The sequence below is a fragment of the Bubalus kerabau genome, chromosome 4 (genome assembly GCF_029407905.1).
Source record: "Bubalus kerabau isolate K-KA32 ecotype Philippines breed swamp buffalo chromosome 4, PCC_UOA_SB_1v2, whole genome shotgun sequence".
Lineage (NCBI taxonomy): Eukaryota > Metazoa > Chordata > Mammalia > Artiodactyla > Bovidae > Bubalus > Bubalus kerabau.
The window spans coordinates 50,866,361-50,888,392 of NC_073627.1; the positions used below are offsets into that span (position 1 = coordinate 50,866,361).

The 22,032-nt window shown below is 40.3% G+C and overlaps 1 protein-coding gene and 1 non-coding gene across 7 annotated transcripts in view; one reads left to right on the forward strand and one right to left on the reverse strand.

Annotated features, from left to right (window-relative positions):
* Window positions 1-22,032, forward strand: part of ACACA (acetyl-CoA carboxylase alpha) — a 288,803-nt gene that overhangs the window by 101,077 nt on the left and 165,694 nt on the right. For all 6 annotated transcript variants that reach the window (XM_055577329.1, XM_055577328.1, XM_055577332.1 and 3 more), the window contains 7 exons: window positions 2,215-2,324; window positions 3,595-3,676; window positions 4,659-4,757; window positions 6,365-6,471; window positions 9,436-9,546; window positions 16,975-17,184; window positions 21,495-21,665. In XM_055577329.1, coding sequence (XP_055433304.1) covers window positions 2,215-2,324; window positions 3,595-3,676; window positions 4,659-4,757; window positions 6,365-6,471; window positions 9,436-9,546; window positions 16,975-17,184; window positions 21,495-21,665 — 890 coding nt within the window. The remainder of the gene's footprint in view (window positions 1-2,214; window positions 2,325-3,594; window positions 3,677-4,658; window positions 4,758-6,364; window positions 6,472-9,435; window positions 9,547-16,974; window positions 17,185-21,494; window positions 21,666-22,032) is intronic.
* LOC129651964 (U6atac minor spliceosomal RNA) lies at window positions 4,904-5,031 on the reverse strand. Its single transcript, XR_008714453.1, has one exon. It is a non-coding gene; the product is annotated as a U6atac minor spliceosomal RNA (small nuclear RNA).

The window sequence follows — 22,032 nt, forward strand, 5'->3', positions numbered from 1 at the left end:
TGGAGGATATGAAGACTGGCAAGGTTTTGGACTCTCAGTTTGGCTTCATGTGAAGCTTCAGGCTCTAATTCCTGAATCTTGGCTAAACTCCTTATACTTAACCTGTTGGCCTCAAAAATATTGGGCAATTGCACCTCATTCCTGTAGTAATTGGTTACATACTCTTATTTGGAATAAGCATGATGAGCACCTCTCCACTCAGCTCCATTCATACAGTCACAGATAACTGTTCCAAAAATCAACAGCAGAAGAAATACGAAGAGGCCATCCCAGCATTAAGAGATACTCCTATTAGTTGAAGTAAACCAAATGTTCTCTCTTCCAGCCAAACCATTTTCCACCAAAAACTGAATTGTATGTAAACAACTAATGTCAAACATCCACTATAAATTTTTGACATAAAATTTCGGCCATCATAATTTTAATATCCAGTATTGAAATGCAAAAAAACTAATGTAAGTTGAACTTCTTTTAGATTAAGTTCTATTAATATTTTAAATGTTATCAAATAGTAGCTACTAATGGACAGAATAAATAAAATACTATATTTCCATAGGGCAAGTATCCCTCCAAAGAAAAGCAGCAGTGGGCATTTATTATCTCACAGTTTCTATAGCTGGGTCTTTGACTTCCGGTTATCAGGCCGCCATCAGTGTTCGAGTGGGGCTGCCGTCCCGTCTGAGGCTCAGCCTGGGATGGATCTGCCTTCAAGCTCACGTGGTTGTTCGCAGCACTCAGTTTTCTGTGGGCTGTTGGACTGAGGGCCTGAATGTGTCTCTGGTTGTTTGCTAGTCAACAAGCCTGTTCTTGGCTCCTTACCATGTGGGCCATCCCCAAATGACTTACTGCTTCCTGCAAGCCAGCAAGGAAAAGTCTCCCAGTGAGATGGGCTCCATTCTTTTGCAAAACGTTTTATTTTTATTTTTGGCTGTGCTAGGTCTTCATTGCTGTGCAGGCTTTTCTCTAGTTCTGTGATCAGGGGCTACTCTCTTTTGCAGTGCACAGTCTTCTCATTCTATGGCTTCTCTTGTTGCAGAGCACAGGCTCTGGAGCTCGTGGTCTTTAATAGTTGCAATTCCCAGGCTTTAGAGCACAAGCTTAATAATTGTGGCACACAGGCTTAGTTGCCCTGCAGCTTGTGGGATCTTTCAAGGGACACGGGTTCCTTCCCTGGTCTGCAAAGATCCCGTAAGCCATGGAGCAATTAAGCCCAGGCTCCACAACTGCTGAGCCAGGGAGCCTTAGCTACTGAAGCCCGCACGCCTGGAACCTTTGCTCTGCAGCGAAAGAAGCCACCTCAATGAGAAGCCTGCTCACTGCAATGAAGAGTAACCCTAGTACCTGTAACTGGGAAAAGCCGGCATGCAGCAACAAAGACCTAGCACAGCAACCAAATTCCACCCCCCAAAAAGAGTCTTTTTAAAAAATATGGTGGAGATAGACCTTGAGCAAATTATTTAACCACTCCAAGACATAATTCCCTATAAACTGGATGCTCATAATACCTATTATAAAAAGGATTACTGAGTATTAAATAAAGTAATGTATATAAAGAGCTTAGTACAGTCTTTACATTGTAGCTGCTCTGCCACAATTACTTCCAGAAAAGGAAGAAACATCAGGTCACAGATTTGAAAGGGGATACTGAGCCCCCCCCAAAAAAATAAGGAAAGAAGTTAGCTTTTTAAGTATCTTTCAAATACGTAGTATCCTGAACATTTCAGATAAACAAATGTTTTTCAAGCACTTGACAGACTCCTGTAACTCACCTTTCCTGTTTAGCAAGTCTACAAACCCTCCAGTCTCTCCCAGGTTTCCTCATTTTGTCCCGGCTTTATATCAGGAAAGGGGCCTTCTCAGAATATAGTGCAAGTTAAAGATGAAAGGTGTCATAGAACTTTTTCTCCGAACAGAATAATGGGCCTCTCAGTGACACATCACCCTTAATCTATAGATCATAATGACTCTTCAAAAAGCTGACGCAGTGAACTGTTTGAGAACTGCTGCTTAGTGTCAGAGCTTCCTGAGATGATCACATTTTAGTGCCTGTGACTTAACAAAGAGCCTCCAAATGAATGGTTCTGGAAGTTCTCCCACGAATGTAGTTTGTCCCATGCTTACTTATGATGGTACTTGTCTTTTGTGTAGTTTTTGCTCTGATGTTACATTTCTGAAAATAAATTTTAATTATTGTTAATGTGCTTGTGTTTCCAGAATACATTAAGATGGCAGATCACTACGTGCCCGTGCCAGGAGGCCCCAACAACAACAACTATGCAAATGTGGAGTTAATTCTTGACATTGCTAAAAGGATCCCAGTGCAAGTAAGACATGCCAGCGTCTCCTTGAAAACCAAATTCAGCCTTTAAAAAAAAAATTTTTTTTTTTACTGGAGTATGTTTGATTTAAAACGTTGTGTTAGTTTCTGCTGTACAGCAAAGTGAATCAGGTATCCACAGACATATATCCACTATTATGCTTATGTTTTGGAGAATAAAACATATTCTCAGTTTTATATCAGTTGCTTCGTTTGCAAATATTTTCTCCCATTCTGAAGATTGTCCTTTCACCTTGCTTATGGTTTCCTTTGCTGTGCAGAAGCTTTAAGTTTGATTAGGTCCCATTTGTTAATTTTTGTTTTTATTTTCATTACTCTAGGAGGCGGGTCAAAAAAGATCTTGCTGCAATTTATGTCAAAGAGTGTTCTGTGTTTTTCTCTAAGAGTTTTATAGTGTCTGGCCTTTGGTTCAGGTCTTCCACTGTTTTTTAGATTCTTTCCCCATAATAGGTCATTATAGATTATTGAGAAGCGTTCCCTGTGCCAAATTCAACCATTTTACAATTAGGCACGAGGGGATAGCCAGTGAAGAAATTTTAATTTTATATAAAGCACCTTTTCTGAACCTTGATAAGAGCCTTTATAGGGTATATACAGAGAGGGAAAAGAAAGATGAGAAGAGTGAAATGAGTCACCATAAAGTAAACATTATCTAAACGAGATTTGTAAGGTCTTTCAGAGATTGTTCTATCCATTTCACCTTCAAACCTCCCACTAAGTGAAAGTTACCTATTTCCAGTGAAATACTCGTAGTCTAGAACACGGTAGTGTAGAAGGAGGTTTTTTCTTCTCTATCACATTGTTGTAGAGAGTTTAGGCTAAGTGTCTTAAAGCCCAAAGAGGAAAAAAACTTGAGATTTGTATGGCAGTATAACCACTAGATATAAAGGTGGAGTTGGGTGGCCAAAGTAATACAATATACAAAAGAAAACCAGCATTTCTAGAAGAGGCTCTGTAGAGTGTAGTTGAAAGGCCATGAACTGACTTTCCTGAAGCGCAACAATACCAGCTGGATCTTAACATCAATCTCAACTTGTTTTTGACGTCTTCAGAGGTTTTACCACAGTCGACTGCTTATTGTTGTTCTGTAAAAAGTTGGCCAAGAATCAGGCATAAAAGCTGAATTAAGCATTAGGCTGCTATAGCACTATTGTACCTCATGAAGTACGGCCAGTCTTGGTTAGAAAGGAATACAGTTAAATCGTGTTCTTTTTACTACGAATTTTAAGAATGAATCATATTGTGTTCCCTTGTAGGCAGTTTGGGCTGGCTGGGGTCATGCTTCTGAGAATCCCAAGCTCCCAGAACTTCTTCTGAAAAATGGCATCGCCTTCATGGGTAAGCCTTTCTGACGTACTGTTCCTGCTTTTCTGTTTCTCTCTGTTATTTTGGTCCATGTTCCCCCTCTATATTTTGCTTTTCTTCTGTTTAACACATACTAGGCTTTTATTTTTCATCACGTACTGGGCTTTTATATTCATCAATCAGTAACTCTGAGAGTAACCTTCTTCTTCATGTTCTTTTTCTCCTACCATTATCACTTCTTACATTTTGTATCTTGATTGTGTTTTCTGTCCCTGGGTTGTTTTCTATGAGATATGGAGGAGGCTCTGATATCCAGAACACTGGCCTTTAAAAACTTTGTCATTAACCTTAAGAAAACATGTGGAGAAAGGACCTGTTTTTATGTAGAAAAGATGATTGAATACTTAGGCTACCCTGGCAGTGTGCCCTTAAATATGAATCAGTACCTTCACGTTGAAGCATATAGGTTATATTCCTGTAAGTGAGGGTTATTTCTTCCGACTTTTCTGCTCTCCTATAGATAGAGAAAAATCTAGGTTATATGGCAGTAAGTGTTTCTGTCTTTGTCTCAACAATGATGATTATGCTTTGTAAAGCCTATTAATGATAAATCTTCCTTTTGGGTTTCCCTAAGTCCAAGGAGAGTATAATATTTTAGACTTGAACCCCAAAACTTTATTGTCCTTATTTCAGGATAATCATAAAAAAAAGAGAAGACTTTGTTAATCTGGTAGAGTTGGATCATGAAGGATGATTTGTCAGGGATTTAATTCAGCATATATTTACATATATTGAATTCTCTCTGTGTGTAAAAATCTGCTACATTAGGTTCTACAAAGGATACAAAGATGAGCCAAAACATAGCAGTCCCCGTAATCAAGTTTCTGATATGGATAATATGTGATGTGGGGGATACAAGACAAATACAAAAACAATTATATGAAAGACAAAATACTTGAGAAAGAAATGAGGCCAAAATGTTACAGTCAGGATTCTTTTCTTGTTTTGTTTTTAGGTCCTCCAAGCCAAGCCATGTGGGCTCTGGGGGATAAGATCGCATCTTCCATAGTGGCTCAAACTGCTGGTATCCCAACTCTTCCATGGAGTGGCAGTGGTAAGAAATTTTATTTCTTGTTTGTATCTTAAAGTGCAGAAAAGCTCAGTAGGGTATTTGGGACTGTGGCTGGGGGCTTAAGCCTGCTTTAAAATGTATTAAATATTTGACAAGAAATAGAATCCAAGTTGATTGATTGGTAGCTTGTATCTCCTGGCTTAATTGCTGTATCTATGATTCTATCATGTCTTAAGCATATGCGTGTTGTCAGGCCCAAGAGCCTCTTCCATCTTTGTCAAGGGGAGTGCTAACCTTTGCTCCTTTCATACAACATCCTATCATGTCTTAAGAATGTAAATTTTGTACTCGGTTCAGAGATGCTAAACGGTAATGTAAATGATCTTGGGACTTAATTTGGAAAAACTCTGAGGAAATTCATCTGCTTCTGTGGATTCAGATCTATGCTAGGATAGGTCTTCCTAGGCTAGGATCTTCCTCAGAGATGGTCTTCTTAGGTGGAATAGGCCTTTGAACTTGCCTGGGCGATGACTGAAATCACTAAGAAAAAGCTAAAACCCGCTTACTCAGATATTTGCCTGCCAGTAGTTTCCTTCTTTCTTTTTGTTTATTCAGTCTTTATATTTTGAAAATTTTTATATTGGCGTATAGTTGATTAACAATGTTGTGTTAGTTTCAGGTGTACAACAAAGTGATTCAGTCGTATGGATCCACGTATATATTCTTTTTGGCCAGTATTTTCTTAATGTGAGCCCACAATCTGTTGACGGTTTGTTTTGCTTGTTTAATACCATTCAACCACTCATTTGCCCTGAAAACTGGGGTCAATAATCAACCTTTCTTCCAAGCATGCAGAAGCCTGAATTTTTTCTAAAAATGATTTATTCTTGACAGATCCCTTAAAGAGTGCCATGTGGATTATTAGAGCTGACAGTATTATGAACTTCTGTTTTGCGGTCCTCAAGCACAGGGAGCAGACACACACTAAAACCTCTTACAAATGGGAGCTACCGTTGTTTTGAGTCTGAACAGATTTGAACTCTTGTTACTCTGGCTCTCCAGGGGAATTGCAATATCCTTTCCAGACCTGCTGGGTCAAACAGTTTAAAATAAAAGGTTGAGTTTGTTCTTGTTTGAATGGAGAGGCTGTACCATTCCCCTTGTGGCTGAGTACAGGGACAGTCAGGAAGCTTGGCGTCATGACTCTGCTGAGGCCAATAAAACCGCCATTTCCATTTCCAAGGGCTCATAAAGATTGAATTATTTCTCAGACCTCTGGCCCTGGAGCAGGCCTGAACACACAAATCGAAGATCCTTTGCTTGCTGAGTTTCTGTGAGAAGTCTGGCATGCTTTTTTTTGTTTGTTTGTCTTGTATTCAGGTCCTTGCGTTTCTGTTTTGGTTTTTTTTAAGTTGCTGCCTATTATCCCTCTTGACTTTTTCCAGCATCAGAACCCAAATGGCCAGATCTTGATATTAGGTAAATCCTGCTAACTCCAAGGACTGATTAGGGTTTTATGGTATTCTTCTTTCTCACATCTACCCTCAAGTTTGAATAAATATGAAAGCATTTTAAGAAAGGTGTAAGAAGAAAATCGACAAGAACAGAAATTCTTGTAGCTGCTTTTAAGTCACTGTTATCTATTGCAGGTCTTTGTGTGGACTGGCATGAAAATGATTTTTCAAAACGAATTTTAAATGTTCCTCAGGAACTATATGAAAAAGGTTATGTGAAGGATGTGGATGATGGGCTGAAGGTAGGTTACTAACTCTGGGGTGTGATCATGTTCAACGGACCAATTATAGTCCCAAATATGGGGATTTGGAGCCTGGTTTATGATATATACCCATGATAGTGTTAGGGTTGTAAGACCAGGAGATGTAGTTTATGTAATAGAATGAGGAAGTGACCTACGTTTCACAAAAACAATTTAAATTTTGTATTGAAGCAAGCCACTCACCTGGACAGAACACTTCTTAGGTGGTTAAATCATAGCTTTAAGGAGGTCCTGATTCTTTCTCCACAACCTGTTAGAGTGTATGTGTTTGTGTGTGTGTGTGTGTGTGTGGTGGAGTTAGGGGCAAACCGCTTTTTTGCCCCGTTGAGTTCAGAACCGAGAACCCTGGCAGACAGAGATCAAAATGTCAGCTTTAATACGAACAGATATGGTGATGAAAATGTCTTAACTGTGCAGCAACAATCAGATTCGTAAAGTGAACGTCAGTTAAGCAGGCTCACTCACTGGTTACTGGCAATGTGAGTAATCACAGAGACGGCTTTTGCCATTTGGTTTATTGTATGATTGAGAGCTGAGAAAGAACATGTGTTCTGTGTAGTGGGCTTATCTCAAAGGTGAAGAGGCTGAGCTATACATGCTCAGTTTCTCCTTCCTAACTGACAGATCAGAGTTCATTCTTTTTTCTTTGGAGAGGAGTGAGGGAGGGAGCTGATAGAGGCTGAAACTGTTCTTCTAATTATTGTCTGTCTATGTAGAAACATGCACCGAAGCAAAAGGAGATCTTTTCTTCAACATTATTTTTTCTTTCCTTCACGGTCCCCTCCAGTTATTTCTCCTTTCACTTTTTAACTAGTTGGAAGTGTCAGTTATGCCACCAGGGAGATGATCAAAGAGCTATATTTTAGAAAAGCGAGCTACTCATGTTTGACTCATCTGCAATAAATTCAAGAGGAACACTGCATGTTCAACTGATTTTGCTCTGTTGCTTGCATTTCAAGTTAAGCATCCTGTAACCTCCTTAATAGGAAGAATTAATATTTCCAATTGAATTGCTGATGTATGTCCTATTTGCTATAATTTGCAAAAGAGTAGAAACCCTTCGTAGGGAATTAGCTATATTGCTTATCAGTTAAAATTCTTTTTTCCTGGTTATAATATAAACATAAAATTTTTGCCAGCCTTTTTTGGTTCATAGATTCATTTAATGACAGTCTTTATTAATAGGTTCCCATAACTATAACTGTTATGATAGTTATGAAATTAGGGTCTTACCATATATATTGTTTTTGTAATCCAAGATTTCTTCTTCCTATATATAAGAATTTTCCTCGTGGCATTAAAATTTTTCTAAAATACTTTAAATGGATGACCTGTGTCTAGAACTTAATGTACGTATTTTAAAGGCCTGCCTTGTTCTTATATCATGTGGGCTCTCCTATTTTTTAGTCTTTCCCACATTTGTGCCTGCTTCTTCAATCATTTATCACCCACTGACTGAGTTCATGCTGATTTTGCTTGTAAGCATAGAAGTTAAGAGAATTTAGAAGAAATGGGACTACGATTGAAGGATTTTCAAAATGGTCTTTTTCTGGTGACACATTTTTTAGATGTTTTTATAATGTAAACTGTATAAGACTGGAATGTTTCAACAAAGGAATGACTCAGTTATTTTAAACTTTTGGTTAACTTTTCCCCAATCTGCTTTTTGCCTTAGCTACAATGTGGATATCTTCCATATTATTACATGTAAAGGCTACCTCAGACCTTTTAATAATAGCATAGCAATCTAATAAATAGGTATATTTTGACTTAATTGGCTCCTTGCTTAATGGGTATATAATTAAATATTCGAAAAGTTTTGGGATCATCTCATCATAAAATACTGTAAATATGAAAAGCACATTTAGGGCATTTGTTTAAAATTAGTTTTCTGACTATTAATGTTTTGGTATCTTGTTATTTTTATCTTTTATAAAAAGTTGAGTGAGAAAAAATTTCTGGATATGTGAGAATCCTGATTTGTTGAGTCTTCTATGTTGTCAAAAGATCAGAAGCTGTGCTGAGGTGGTCAGCTTATATTAAGTGAACTGCCTGTGTTTTCTTTGTCTTTTTTAAAAAGAGAAGTTATGGAACAAAGAAAATGTACACTTTGGTAAATTTTTAAGAAATAAAAAGTATGGTTAAGGCACAAATTCTTGCATATTATAAAAAATTCTAATAATACAGTAATAAATACAGTAAAAAGTGAAAGTTTATATCTACTCATCTTCCCTTTATAAATCACCAGTGGTTGATAGTCTAGACTTGTTTTTTTGTACTTAAATAAGTAAGTGTATGAATGTGTACATAATTTTATATATATATATGTGTGTATATATATAGTTTTACTTTGTTTTTGACCTATATGGGATTATTTTAGATTGAACCATACAAAATTGCCAATATAGAACCATTTTTTACCTACCAAAAAATACAGTTTCTTTTGGGACTTTTCTGGTGGTCCAGTGGTTAAGAATCTGCCTTGCAATGCAGGGGACTTCGTTTTGATCCCTGGTCAGGGAACTAAGGGCCCACGTGCCACAGAGCAACTGAGCCCACACACCACAGCCAGAGAGTCCGTGGGCCACAGTGAAAGACCCCACGTGCCACATCTGAGACCCATCACTGTTGAATAAATAAAGAAGTATTTTTTAAAAAAAGACAAACACAGTTTCTTTTGGATCAATCCATTACTGCAAATACTATTCTGGTACTTCTTTTCTCATCTAATACCGTATCTTCAGGATCTTCAGTAATAAATACAGTAAAAAGTGAAAGTTTATATCTACTCATCTTCCCTTTATAAATCACCAGTGGTCGATATTTTAATGTATATATTAATAGATCTACCAGATGACAGCATTTTTTAAAGGGAGAAAATGCCAGTTTTCTCCTTCTCTACTAATAGCATTCTCACTTCAATTTTTCTCTTTCTTCTTGAAGGCAGCAGAGGAAGTTGGATATCCAGTAATGATCAAGGCCTCAGAAGGAGGAGGAGGGAAGGGAATCAGAAAAGTCAACAATGCAGATGACTTCCCTAACCTCTTCAGACAGGTGGAGTACAAGTTGTTGTTCTTTATCTGAACTAATATGTATATCAGAGATATGTGATTTAATTCACACTATAATTTGGATGTCCAGAAAATATTTAAATTTTTTGTTTGTAACTAATCTAATCATTCGCTTTAACCTCTACCTACTTAGTAGCAGGGGGAAAAAATATCAGTGAAATGTCCAATTCAATCTAAGGTTTTATTCATTTAGCTAATTCAAGCAGTAATTATTCTGTCTTATGTAAAACTGCTCAGTTTCTCAGATAGCTCTTCCCTATATGATTTGTGTGGCTCATAGGCCTTCCTAGTAACAAGGAAGAGTCAGTACCTTCCTATGTTTTTGTGCCCTGCTTGTGCTGACATCTTAGATAAAGTATGTGGGATGGTTAATTCCTGATCTGGATACTCTTGGCTTGGCTTCACTCAGGCTCTCTGAACTTAAGTAATACTGAAAATTCTCCAAGCTAGGCTTCAACAGTGCATAAACTGAGAACATCCAGATGTCCAAGCTGGATTTAGAAAAGGCAGAGGAACCAGAGATCAAATGGCCAACATCTGCTGGATCATAGAAAGAGCAAGAGAGTTCCAGAAAAACATCTACTTCTGCTTCATTGATTACGCCAAAGCCTTTGACGATGTGGATCACAACAAACTGGAAAATTCTTCAAGAGATGGGAATACCAGACCACCTCACCTGCCTCCTCAGAATCTGTATGCAGGTCAAGAAACAACAGAACCAGACATGGAACAATGGACTGGTTCCACATTGGGAAAGGAATACGTCAAGGCTATATATTGTTACCTTGCTTATTTAACTTATATGCAGAGTACATCTTGCGAAATGCCGGGCTGGATGAGGCACAAGCTGGAATCAAGATTGCAGGGAGAAATATCAACCTCAGATATGCAGATGATACCACCCTTATGGCCAAAAGTGAAGACGAACTAAAGGGCCTCTTGATGAAGGTGAAAGAGTGAGTGAAAAAGCTGGCTTAAAACTCCACATTCAAAAAACTAAGATCATGGCATCTGGTCCCATCACTTCATGGCAAATAGATGGGGAAACAGTGGAAACAGTGACAGACTTTATGTTCTTGGGCTCCAAAATCACTGCAGATGGTGATTGCAGCCATGAAATTAAAAGACGCTTGTTCCTTGGAAGACAAGCTATGACCAACCTAGACAGCAAATTAAAAAGCAGAGACATTACTTTACCGGCAAAGGTCCGTCTAGTCAAAGCTATGTTTTTTCCAGTAGTCATGTATGGATGTGAGAGCTGGACCATAAGGCAAGCTGCGTGCTGAAGGATTGATGCTTTTGAACTGTGGTGTTGGAGAAGACTCTTGAGAGTCCCTTGGACAGCAGGAAGATCAAACCAGTTCTGAATATTCAAGTTTTGAATATTCATTGGAAGAATTGATGATGAAGCTCCAATACTTTGGCCACCTGATGCAAAGAACTGACTCATTAGAAAAGACCCTGATGCTAGGAAAGATTGAAGGCAGGAGGAGATGGGGGTGACAGAAGATGAGATGGTTGGATGGCATCACTGACTCAATGGACATGAGTTTGAGTAAGCTCCGGGAGTTGGTGATGGACAGGGAAGCCTAGTGTACTACAGTCCATGGGGTCACAAAAAGCTGGGCAGGACTGAGCAACTGAACTGAACTGAAAATTAAGTCAATAGAGGGGTTTAATGGCATCTTAGATGCAACTGAAGAAATAATTAGCAACTGGAAGGCAAGTCAGAAGAAAGCTCAGACTGAAGCATGAAGAGACAAAAAGGATGAAAAATACAGAAAAGAGCTTGTGAGAGATTATTTGCAAAGATGACCATGATATCTCTTTCCATCCCTGTGTACGCTTCCTTTATAGTATGATTTCGCCTTCTTCCCATAAAGAAATAGTGACTTTTTTTTCCTTCCACCCTTTGAGTTTTGGTTGACCTTGTGACTTGTGTTCACCAATAGAATACAGTAGAAATGGTGACTAGTTTCAAAACCAAAGCTGCAAGTGGTTTCTGGCTTCTGCCCTTGGCCTTTTGGAATGAGCCTCAGACTCGCCTTGTGAAGAGCATAGTCTAGGCTTCTGGAAAAAGAGAGGCCACACAAAGCAGAGATGAGTTGTCTCATCTGAGGCTTCCTAGACCTGACAGTTTCATCTGTACCTTTGAGACATGTACATGAGTTCATATTAAACCTTCCAAGCTTAGTTAAGTTGCTAGATGGCTAACTCCCTGAGTGGCTCCAAGCCAACATCAGCAGAAGAACTGCCCAACTAAGCCCAGCTCAAATTGCTGTAAGCAAAATGGTTAGTGCCCTAAGTCACTGAAATTTTGGTGGTTTGGTAGGCATCAATGGATAACTGACCTAAAAACTGATACCTAAAGGTGTAATGCTGCCCTGGCAAAAAAAGTAACTAAACTACAGCACAACTGCACTAAACTCACACGCTAGTAAAGTAATGCTCAAAATTCTCCAAGCCAGGCTTCGGCAGTACATGAACCGTGAACCTCCAGATGTTCAAGCTGGTTTTAGAAAAGGCAGAGGAACCAGAGATCAAATTGCCAACATCCGCTGGATCATCGAAAAAGCAAGAGAGTTCCAGAAAAACATCTATTTCTGCTTTATTGACTATGCCAAAGCCTTTGACTGTGTGGATCACAATCAACTGTGGAAAATTCTTCAAGAGATGGGAATACCAGACCACCTGACCTGCCTCTTGAGAAACCTGTATGCAGATCAGGAAGCAACAGTTAGAACTGGACATGGAACAACAGACTGGTTCCAAATAGGAAAAGGAGTTCGTCAAGGCTGTATATTGTCACCCTGCTTACTTAACTTATATGCAGAGTACATCATGAGAAACTCTGGGCTGGAAGAGGCACGAGCTGGAATCAAGATTGCCGGGAGAAATATCAATAACCTCAGATATGCAGATGACACCACCCTTATGGCAGAAAGTGAAGAGGAACTAAAAAGCCTCTTGATGAAAGTGAAAGAGGAGAGTGAAAAAGTTGGCTTAAAGGTCAACATTCAGAAGATGAAGATCATGGCATCTGGTCCCATCACTTCATGGGAAATAGATGGGGAAACAGTGGAAACAGTGTCAGACTTTATTTTTTGGGGGGGCTCCAAAATCACTGCAGATGGTGACTGCAGCCATGAAATTAAAAGACACTTACTCCTTGGAAGGAAAGTTATGACCAACCTAGATAGCATAGTGAAAAGCAGAGACGTTACTTTGCCAACAAAGGTCTGTCTAGTCAAGGCTATGGTTTTTCCAGTGGTCTTGTATGGATGTGAGAGTTGGACTGTGAAGAAAGCTGAGCGCCGAATAATTGGTGCTTTTGAACTGTGGTGTTGGAGAAGACTCTTGAGAGTCCCTTGGACTGCAAGGAGATCCAACCAGTCCATTCTGAAGGAGATCAGCCCTGGGATTTCTTTGAAAGGAATAATGCTAAAGCTGAAACTCCAGGACTTTGGCCACCTCATGCAAAGAGTTGACTCATTGGAAAAGACTCTGATGCTGGGAGGGATTGAGGGCAGGAGGAGAAGGGGATGAGAGAGGATGAGATGGCTGGATGGCATCACTGACTCGATGGACATGAGTCTGGGTGAACTCCAGGAGTTGGTGATGGACAGGGAGGCCTGGCGTGCTGCGATTCATGGGGTCGCAAAGAGTCGGACGCGACTTGAGCGACTGCACTAAACTCCACTGATGTGGCATTTGCTTTGAGACTGGCTCATAGGTGACGTCTGGAAAAGATGGTAAGGAGCTTGGTAATGAAGCCTAGAGGAATGATAAAAAAACTTTTGGTGCAGGATGGAACGGAAATGAGGGGAAAGGTCACCCATGTTCTGTAATGATGCAACAGTTACCTGAGGTAATTTGGAAAGCAGAGACTGTACTGAACTCCTAGATCTACTTAAAGAGATCTTTTTAGATAAAGTGTTTAAAGTATCTATTGAATGCTTACGATTGTTTTTTAACTATAAAAAAGAAGTGAACTAAAAAAGGTATTCCAAACTTGTTGAGTTTAAAAATAGAGCTGTTTCTCATTACTGATCTCTCTGGTGCTGGCAAAAAATTTTCAAAGTAAAAAATGACTTCAGAGTAGAGGCCAAATCAGGAGTGCCTGGGAGATCCTTTAAAACCTCAGAAATAATTTAAGAGCTAGGAAAAAAAGGACTTCTAAGAATTTTAAAAACGTTGTCCCACAGCAGCCTGACATGCCCAAGGTATAGAGAGGTCTGTGCAGAAAAATTATAAAAATGTTTTTGGGGCAAGAAGTGAATTTTCAATATGATTCATACGAAACTCATAAACTTTTCAAGATACTTATATTGATGAATGTACCAAAGGGACTGCAAGTGACAGAGACAGTTCAAACTTTAAAGAGGCCTCAGAACTTTCAATTTCCTATGAATAGGAAGCAGACTGGGAAAGTTGTTCAGCTGTAAACATTAGTCATTTCTCGTAGTAAGGGAGATTTTTCCGGACCCCTGAGGGCCGCTAAGAACAGAGGGGAACCATGGATTAGGAAGCCACTCCCAGGGATCAGAATTGAACCACAGAGAAAAGCAAAACAAATTCCATGCCTGTGGAATAAGGAAACCTGACAATGTCTACCCATCTGGACTTCAGAATTGGTGTGGACCAGTGACTGTTACGGAGAAGGCAATGGCACCCCACTCCAGTACTCTTGCCTGGAAAATCCCATGGATGGAGGAGCCTGGTAGGCTGCAGTCCATGGGGTCGCTAAGAGTCGGACCCAACTGAGCGACTTTACTTTCACTTTTCACTTTCATGCATTGGAGAAGGAAATAGCAACCCACTCCAGTGTTCTTGCCTGGAGAATCCCAGGGATAACCTGGTGGGCTGCTGTCTCTGGGGTCGCACAGAGTCGGACACGACTGAAACGACTTAGCAGCAGCAGCAGTGACTGTTAATGTACCTCCTATTGTTTCTCCTTTGAATTGGAGTATTTTTTAATCCCCATTTTATCATTAAATGTTGGAAGTGTTGGGGACAGATAATTTGTCTTTTTAGTTCCCAGATCTTTGCAAAAATAGGAGGAGCTGCACCCAAGAAGTCTCTTTTGCTTGTGGACATGACTTGTGTGACTCATGGGAAAATGGACCTCGGGCCTGATGCCATGATTGGATGACTTAGGGGGTCTTGGGAGGGGGTGAGTCTGTTTTGCATGTGGGAAATATGTGAATTACTGCCAGAGGCAGACCATAGTAGCTTGTTTGTAGAGATGGCTGCGATAACTCCTCCCATCTTTGTATGTATATCCGTTGGCAGTGTGACTTTGGCTTTTCTCCCATTAAGAGATGACATCTCTTTTCCCACCCCAAAAGCAGAGACATGACTTTGCCAACAAAGGTCCGTCTAATCAAAGCTATGGTTTTTTCAGTAGTCGTGTATGGATGTGAGAGTTGGAATATAAAGAAAGCTGAGAGCCAAAGAATTGATGCTTTTGAACCGTGGTGTTGGAGAAGACTCTTGAGAGTCCTAAAGGAAAGATTCTGTTGGCTGGTGGGTCTTTGGAGCCTCAACTGGAACAGCTCGTCTCTATTGCATGTGACCTCTCACCCTCCAGTAGGCTAAACTGAATCCTAAAGGAAATCAACCCTGAATATTCACTGAAAGAACTGATGCTGAAGCCGAAACTCCGATACTTTGGCCACCTGATGTGAAGAACTGACTCATTTGAAAAGACCCTGATGCTGGGAAAGTTTGAAGGCAGGAGGAGAAGGGGATGACAGAGGATGAGATGGTTGGATGGCATCACCGACTCAGTGGACATGAGTTTGAGTAAGCTCTGGGAGTTGGTGGTGGACAGGGAAGCCTGGCGTGTTGCAGTCCATGGGGTCGCAAAGAGTCAGACACGACTGAGCAACTGAACTGAACTGAATCTTAGCTGGCCTTGTGGCTTGCTTAGACCATTAGAATGTGGCCAGAGTGGTATTGTGTAAGTTCTGGAGGTTAGTGCTTGTATAGGCTTGCAGCTCTGTCTTCACCCACTTCTTAGAGCACTGCATTGAAGAAGGCCTGGTTTAGCCTACTGGAGGGTGAGAGGTCACATGCGATAGAGATGAGCTGTTCCAGTTGAGGCTCCATAGACCCACCAGCTAACAGTTGACACAGACCGTCAGGCATTTGAATGAGACCATTCGGCCCCACTCAAGTCACCAGATGATGATATGCACATTGAGTGACCACAGGCACCACCAGAATTGCCTAGATGAGCACAGCATCACAAGCAAAGAAAATGGTTGGTGTCCTAAGCAAGCTGCTGAGTTTTGAGGTGACTTGTTATGTAACAGAACAGAGCATAAGAGATTTGGCACATAGAAGACAGTGAAATCATCTAACATTACATACTTTGAGTCTCAGAGGAGAAGAGAGAGCAAATGGAGCAGAAGCAATGTTTGAAGAAATCACGGAATGGAAGCAACATTTGAAGCATCGTTGCATCGTGATTGTCCTCAGTCATGTCCAAGTCTTTGTGACCCTGTAGCCCGCCATGCTCCTCCAGCCATGGGATTTTTCAGGCAAGAATACTGGAGTGGGCTGCTATTTCCTCCTCCAGGGGCTCTTCCTGATTGAGGGATCAAATCCATGTCTTCAGCATTACAGGTGGATTCTTTACCTGCTGAGCCACTGGGGAAGAGACAACGGCTAAGAATCTTTCTGAACTAATGAACTAATGGCTCAGAATTTCTTGAAAAGGTATCAAGCTTAGACTCAAAAACCACGATGAGCCCTGCAAGAAGTATAGAGAAAACCACATCTAAGCTTATCAGAGTAAATCTGCCACCTCACTCCCCGAAAAAAGAGAAAATCCTAAAGCAGCTGGAAAAAACAGATTACTTTCAAAGGAATGACAGTAAGATTGTTAGCTCTCATCTCAGTAGAAACAAGAAAACATTGGGGTATCTTTAAAGTGCCGAAAGAAAATGAATGCTAGTATAGAATTCTATATCTAATGGGAATATGCTTCAAAACTGATGAAAGTTCTTTGACTACAACAATATGTAATGTAATGTGAACCAGGAAAGTTTTTCATCTGGAGCAAATTGTACATTTGGCTGTTTGGAATTAATGGTAATACTTTGCCCTTTTCTGGAATTTGTGTGTGTTTTCATAATATTTTGTTCTTTGCCCTTGTAACATGTGTTTAGGTATCCATCAGTTAATATTAGTTATATAATTGAGAATACAGTGTTTTAAGAATAGATGAGGGTATGAACTATATATATATATATATATATATATAAATAAAATTTTTTTGTGTGTATTTCTAACATGGTCCCTGACACTCCCAGGCATTTATTTGCCTATTGAAGTGGAAGCAGCTTATCAAAATAGAAAAGTACTTACCCCTTAAGAATTTGTCCTATTTTCTTGTCTAATATAGGTTCAAGCTGAAGTTCCTGGGTCTCCTATCTTTGTCATGAGACTAGCCAAACAGTCTCGTCATCTGGAGGTGCAGATCTTAGCAGATCAGTATGGCAACGCTATCTCTTTGTTTGGTCGTGATTGCTCTGTGCAACGCAGGCATCAGAAGATTATTGAAGAAGCTCCTGCTGCTATCGCTACTCCAGCAGTATTTGAACATATGGAACAGGTATGTATGTGAAAAGCTCGAAGTTTTGTTTTCTTGCACAGAACTACTACTCATTTAATTCATATGCCCATCTGAGAATAGTGCAATATCAGGCAATGATTCTGGATAATTGATAAGTTCTATCCTTCAAGAGGGAGAGGACAGAGATATATCTATGGCTGATTCATGTTGATGTATGACAGAAACCAACACAATATTGTAAAGCAATTGTCATCCAATTAAAAGTACATTTTAGAAAGTATTCTTTACCTAGAGGAAAAATAAAAATTTTCTTTCTTTTCTCCTTCTAGTAGAGATGCCAGTGAACACTGCAAACTCTAAATTAGTTAATGCTTTTGACAAAGAATTTCAGTGTACTATTTTGAGAAGGGATAAAGACATGTTTGGGGATCTTTAATCTTATGGTTTGGTTCTTTAATAAGCACGTGATAAGCTGGTGGTTAAGCTGGTAGTTCCATTTTCTAGATTGATTATCCCTCAGTCTTCAGATGCATTTATTCAAGTCCTTTATCTCTTACAAGGTACTCTAAGTAGCTTTCAAGTTTACATATTCTGTATTATTTTATGAAAAAAAGAATCTCTCAGCAGTTTTATAGGGTCCCTTGGAATTAGCTGTAGTTTAGAAATCTGAACATGGTCTTTTTTGGAACTCAATCTTCATCTTATTGGAGATATGTTTTCCATTTCTTTTTTTACCCCTGGATTCCCAAGAAGCTAAATATATGGTTGTCTGTGTTTTTACATTTCATTTCTACGTGTGTATGTTTGTGTGTGTATTGAGATTTATTCTTTAACTACTATTAGTAGTTAAAGTAGTAGTAAAGTGACTTCCAAAATACAGTGGCTTAGGGAGTTCCCTGGTGGCTTAGTGATTAGGATCCTGGGCTTTCAGGTTCAGGGATTGAACCTGCCATGGCCAGGTTCAATCCCTGGTTGGTAAACAGGGATCCTGCAAGCCATTCAGTGCGGCCAAAGATAAAAAACAAATATAAAACCCCCAAAATACACATTTCAGTTCAGTTGCTCAGTCGTGCCTGACTCTTTGTGACCCTATGAACCACAGCACACCAGGCCTCCCTGTTCATCACCAACTCCCTGAGTTTACCCAAACTCATGTCCATTGAGTCAGTGATACCATCCAACCATCTCATCCTCTGTCGTCCCCTTCTCTTCCTGCCTTCAATCTTTCCCAGCATCAGGGTTTTTTCAAATGAGTTAGCTCTTTGTGTCAGGTGGCCAAAGTATTGGAGGTTCAGCTTCAACATCAGTCCTTCCAATGAACACCCAGGACTGATCTCCTTTAGGATGGACTGGTTGGATCTCCTTGCAGTCTAAGGACTCTAAAGAGTCTTCTCCAGCACCACAGTTCAAAAGCATCAATTCTTTGGCACTCAGCTTTCTTTATAGTCCAACTCTCACATCCATACATGACTACTGGAAAAACCATAGCCTGATTAGAAGGATCTTTGTTGACAAAGTAATGTCTTTGCTTTTTAATACGCTGTCTAGGTTGGTCATAACTTTCCTTCCAAGGAGTAAGCGTCTTTTAATTTCATGGCTGCAACCACCATCTGCAGTGATTTTGGAGCCCAGAAAAATAAAGTCAGCCGCTGTTTCCACTGTTTCCCCATCTATTTGCCATGAAGTGATGGGACCGGATGCCACGATCTTAGATTTCTGAATGTTGAATTTTAAGCCCAGGTCTCCTGCATTGCAGGTGTGTTCTTCACTGAGTGAGCCACAAGGGAAGGCCATTTCCTAGAAGAGAACAGCAAACTACAGCTAGCAGGCGAAATCCAGCCTGTCACCTATTTTGTCAACAAAATTTTTTGTAACACAGCTTGCTAATTTATTTATCTATTATCTATGGCTGTTTTATCTCTGCAGTGACAAAATTGAGTCATTGTGACAGACACTGTATGGCCCACAAAGCTGAACATAATTATTAATTGCCTTTTACTGAAAGTTTGCCAACCCTTGTCTTAAGGTGTCATCATCTTCATTATTAAAGCTGGCCTACAAGAACTTGTTCACATTGTAGTGTGTTGGCGGGGGGGAGAGAGGACTTGGAAGACAAGCTTGTATACCTGTGGCTGATTCATGCTGATGTTGTGGCAAAAACCATCACAGTGTTCTTTATCCTCCAATTAAAATAAATTAATTAATTAAGTGAGATCCAGAAGTCACACATCTTACTTCTGCTCACTTTTCACCAGACAAAATTAAGTTACACAATCACACCTAGCTGCATTGGCTGTTAGGAGTTGTAATTGCTAGTTGAGCAGCCTTATGCTCAGCTGAAATTCAGGAGATTGTACTGCTAAATGGATGACGCAAAGAAAAGTTACTGGAGGGCGTTTAACATTCTGTGTCTCAGTCTGCTCCTCTGGCTACCCATTATCCTTTCACACCCTTTTTCTTACTCTTAGAACTTACTTAGCCTTCCCCCATAGAAGACAGCCCCAGGTCCCATCCAGTTAACTATGTTCAACCCAAAGTCCAGGCTCTCTAGATGGTGTGCAGTCCTCTGTTATATGTGCATGTAGCTTTTTATGGACCAGTAATCACAAATTACCTTGTGACACCTCCTTTCGCCTTATATAGTGCTGAGTAGGAACAGGATGGCTCCCATTTAGAAAAAAAGAATGAAAAACAGACAATAGTCACTGGTCCACAGCAGTCACATTCTTGTAGGCAGGGACTGTGGTCATCTCCTGTCATGCGGTGGAGTAACTCTTCAGTGAGCCCTCTGACTCCCCTTGGTTCTGCTCTCTGAAAGTAAATTCTTTGCCCGTCTTTAAGGCCTTATTCTCTAGGATGTTCTTCCTTGTTCACCTCCCTCTGTGGTTGAGCTTGGGTGATCACGCCTTCTTTAGAAGAACTTTCCCAGCTCACCTCCTGAGTGCAGGATTGGGGCCACAAAGATTACTGAGATTATCAGTCGTGGGTTTGGAAAGCCAGGTTTTTGGTATGTTTAGCAATATGATTCATTCAAAACTGAGTAAGTTTCTGGACTCCTTGCTTCTCGTCAGCTTCACGTAGGAGTAATCATACCCAAGGTTTCTCTGGACATAATGTTTTCCTCTTTATTTACTGCCTTCTGCGTTCAGCCCTTTTTCTCTCCTCCATTCAGTAAGACTACCTCGAGGCCAGCTGAAACTACAGCAGCCGCCCTTGATCTCATCTTTGACTGGGTTGCTTCAAGGCAAGATTATCATCTTTAGTTTAGGGGTCCAAAGCCTTTTGGTTTTTTCGCATTCTGACTTTTTCTAGCCATTTTTCCTAGGGCTTAGTTGGTATTTTGTTTGCATTCCAAGTTACTTTAGGAGACAGTTTACCAAATGTGTGTGTGTTTGCCTCGGTGTGTGGCTTGCAGTATCTTAGTTCCCCAACCAGGAATCAAACTCATGCCCTCTGCAGTAGACACGTGGAGTCTTAACCACTGTACTGCCAGGGAAGTCCCTCCGAATGTTTTCTTATGCCTCACAAGGAGGTCACCAGTTTTCCAGTTTGCAGTATCTGTTTCCTTGAGAGCTACTACCCTATTTTTAACTCAGTATCACATCAGTTTTTTTAAACAGCAACATCCTTCCTGAATTTAATAGTTTCTGTATTGATTAGCGTACAGGTTAAGCTATTGTAGTAACGAAATCTAAAAAATACAACCGCACAATAGGTTAGAAATTTATTTTTCATTTCATTCATAACCTGAGGTGATTAGGACCATTCTGCTCCACGAGACCATTTTGGGATTCAGGTTCTTTCTGTTTGGTTTTGTCACTCTTAGTATGTTCTCAGCTGCATGATGAGACAGGCTTGCAGTGTCATGACCACATTCCAGTCCGTAGACAGGAAAAAGCTGAGAATAGAGGGTAAGCAATTCCTTTTCAAAACATGAATCAGGGATTACCCTTCACCCACCCATTCTGACATTGCATTTGTTAAAACTTTGTCACTTGCTGTCAGAGTGGAAAATCTAGTCTCTAGCTGGACACCCATGTTTCTAGGAAGAATACTGGAAATACAGTGAAGACTCTGCCATGGTGCTTTATCTTGCCTGCATAAGGTGGGATTACCTATGACCCCAGGTGGAAAACACTGTTTTCACTCAGCTTTGAACTGAGTTTGTCATCCATGTATAGGAATCTTGTGTAATAATCAAAGAGGGTGAAATTTACTCTCATATGGCCACAAGCCTTTGGTGGTTCCCATAAACTCTGGCTCTTTGAGAGGGCGAAGCTTCAGACGAGCAGTGGGCCATCCGCTGGATCAGGTGAGGTACTTAGATTGGCTTCTCTTTCTTCTTTGAGTGTGCGGTGAAACTTGCCAGGATGGTTGGTTATGTGAGTGCGGGGACTGTGGAATACCTCTACAGCCAGGATGGCAGCTTCTACTTTCTGGAACTGAACCCTCGGCTACAGGTGGAGCACCCCTGTACAGAGATGGTGGCCGATGTCAACCTCCCTGCCGCACAGCTCCAGGTGAGTCACCCTGCTCTCGGCTCAGAGGGTTGCCTAGAGAAGTTTGGAATGACAAATGCATGCCAAACTGGCTCAACCTGCCTTTGTTAAGAGGAAAGTGCCTCCTATCCAAGTCTCATGTGATGCTCCTGTCTTGCGCTGGATGACTTGGGATGTGTGGGTGGGTTTTCCTGATATGGAGCAATTCTGGAGTATTTCTTTTTAGCCTGACACATCTGATATAAAATGTCATATTTTTGCAAGACCCTTTACAAAGAATATGCTATATTCAGCTATTTCAATTCTGAGAAACCTTGCTTTTTAATTGTCCTCTATTCCTTTTTCCTCCCTGGAGAAGGAAATGGCAACCCATTCCAGTATTCTTGCC